The following is a 2,310-nucleotide window of genomic DNA, read 5'->3' as shown; positions in this document are numbered from 1 at the left end:
TGGCAATAGGGATATGCAAAACATCAAGATTGGATACATCCAATCAAATATTTATAAGAGGCAAAGTTCTGGGTGAATGTGCATATAATACTTTCACATACTTTTGTCAAACTAGTGAGTATAATGAAATGGACTGGCTGCTTCTATTACATAATTTCACTAGACCAAGTGGAAAAGAAAGGATGAGTTCAGGAGTTCAAATTCTAAGCTCAAGCACTGCATAAATGGTGTAAAAACTTGTATGTCTGTCCTCAAAGTGACCCATATCTCCTGTAATGGTAGAACTGAGGTTTCTGATAACCAAATGCAGAATCTCATACTGTGAATTGGTGATTTACAATGCATATCGAATTCCTATCCTTACAAGATGTGCACTGTTAAAGTGAGGGCATGAATTGAGAAGAAATGGGCTCTAGAAAATTGAAATGGGGACATATGAGATGATTCTGATGAAGCTGGGAATATAGAACCCCTGAATTCCGGTGAGTTTTTTGCCAGTAAAGCAGCCACTTCATCCTTGACTGAGATTAACTCTACTTTTTCACTAATGGCATCCCATGAGGTAATTGCCTTATAGGACAATAGGACCCACTCCTACAACTCCTCTTTGCTTTTATTTATTTACTTTAGAGAGGGTCTCACTCTGTTGCCCAGGCTGGAGTGCAGTGGTGTGATCCCGGCTCACTGCAGCTTCGACCTCCTAGGCTTGAGTGATTCTCCCACCTTAGCCTCCCAAGTAGCTGGGAATACAGTCATGTGCCACCATGCCCGGCTACTTCTTATATATTTTTTTGTAGAGATGGGGTTTCACCATGTTGCCCAGGCTGGTCTCAAACTCCTGGGCTCAAGAGATCCACCCACCTTGGCCTCCCAAAGTGCTGGGATTACAGGTGTGAGCCACCACACCTGGCCCCTCTTTGCTTTCACCCCCACAGTCACATGAGCCAGTTTCTTAAAATAAATTTTTCCTTTTATATTGCTTTAGAGGAAAGGTAAAATTATAAATTTGGAGTTAAGTGAATGATAGCAGTCTACACTTTTGAAGTTTTAAGGTTTTGGAAGACCTTTTTTAAAAATGAGAATGATCTGTAGCAACTAAGTGCATTAGGCACAGAGAATTAATCAAAGTCCAAATTCTGATACAATGAAGGCAAATCTAGCATTTGGGTGGAAGAGTTTTACCGTTGTCCCATGCCCAGGTGCCCCTTTCAGTCTCTCAGAGCCTTCAGAAGGACTCAGATGTCCCTTTGGTACTGATCACTTTTTTCAGGGCACCTTTGACATCCTTGTTCCTAAGGGTGTAAATCAAAGGGTTGAGTAATGGTGTGATAAAGGTGTAAACAAGGGCAAACTGGCGGTCCTCATCTACAGAGGAGCTGGACTGGAGACGCAAGTATACCAAGGCACAGCAGCCATATTGCAGCAGGACAACGGTGAGGTGGGAGGAGCAGGTGGAGAAGGCCCGGCGGCGGCCCTCGGCAGAACGGATGCGCAGGATGGCGCAGGTGATGAACGCATAGGAGACGCAGATGAACAAGAAGGGGATGGTCAGCACGAGGATGCTCACGACGTAGAGGACAGCCTGGTGCACGCGGATGTCAGTACAGGACAGGCACAGGACGGGAGGTACCTTGCAGAGGAAGTGGTTAATTTCCCGGCGGTGGCCGCAGAAGGGTAGGGTGAAGATTAAGGCGGTGAACTGCAGGGAGAGGAAGAAGGCCAGACCCACGGCGCCGCCCAGCTTCTGCACACACAGCGGGCAGGTCATGTTGGTGGCAGATGGCCACATAGCGGTCATAGGCCATGATTGCCAAGAGGAAACAGTCAGCACCACCAAGTGTGAGAAAGAAGAACATTTGGGCCCCACATCCAGCCAATGGGATGGGCTTCTGGGCCCCAAAAATGTTGGAAAGCATCAAGGGCACCACAACGGTGGTGTAGCAGATCTCTACAAAGGGCAGGTTGGACAAGAAGAAATACATCAGGGTTTGGAGAATGCTGCGTAGGCAACACAACCCAGATGATGACTGTGTTGCCACAGAGGATCATCAAATAGAGAAGTAGGAAGAGAAAGAAGAGAAGAACCTGAAATTCAGGGACTGTGGTGAACACACGGAACACAAACTCAGTGGGACTAGACCCGTTGAAGACAGGTTTCCATGCAAGCACGTCTTGTGCAAAAGGATAGGAAGCACTGAGCCTTCCTTGGCTGAGTTGCTTTATTGCCTGAGTAAAATAAAGAGGGAGGACTTTGTTTCTGAGGTGGGAATTACCTAACTGTCATTGAGGTTCCTTTTTTTTTTTTTTTTT

General features: G+C 46.1%; 1 protein-coding gene across 1 annotated transcript in view; it reads right to left on the bottom strand.

Annotated features, from left to right (window-relative positions):
* Window positions 1-1,225: 1,225 nt before the first annotated feature.
* Window positions 1,226-2,310, bottom strand: part of OR10Q1 (olfactory receptor family 10 subfamily Q member 1) — an 8,526-nt gene continuing 7,441 nt past the window's right edge. Inside the window, 3 exon segments of the mRNA XM_017890768.1 lie at window positions 1,226-1,769; window positions 1,771-2,009; window positions 2,011-2,226. Coding sequence (XP_017746257.1) covers window positions 1,226-1,769; window positions 1,771-2,009; window positions 2,011-2,226 — 999 coding nt within the window.

This window comes from Rhinopithecus bieti, unplaced genomic scaffold (genome assembly GCF_001698545.2).
Source record: "Rhinopithecus bieti isolate Rb0 unplaced genomic scaffold, ASM169854v2 scaffold_19722, whole genome shotgun sequence".
Classification (NCBI taxonomy): Eukaryota; Metazoa; Chordata; class Mammalia; order Primates; family Cercopithecidae; genus Rhinopithecus; species Rhinopithecus bieti.
This window is presented reverse-complemented; position numbering and strand designations above follow the sequence as displayed.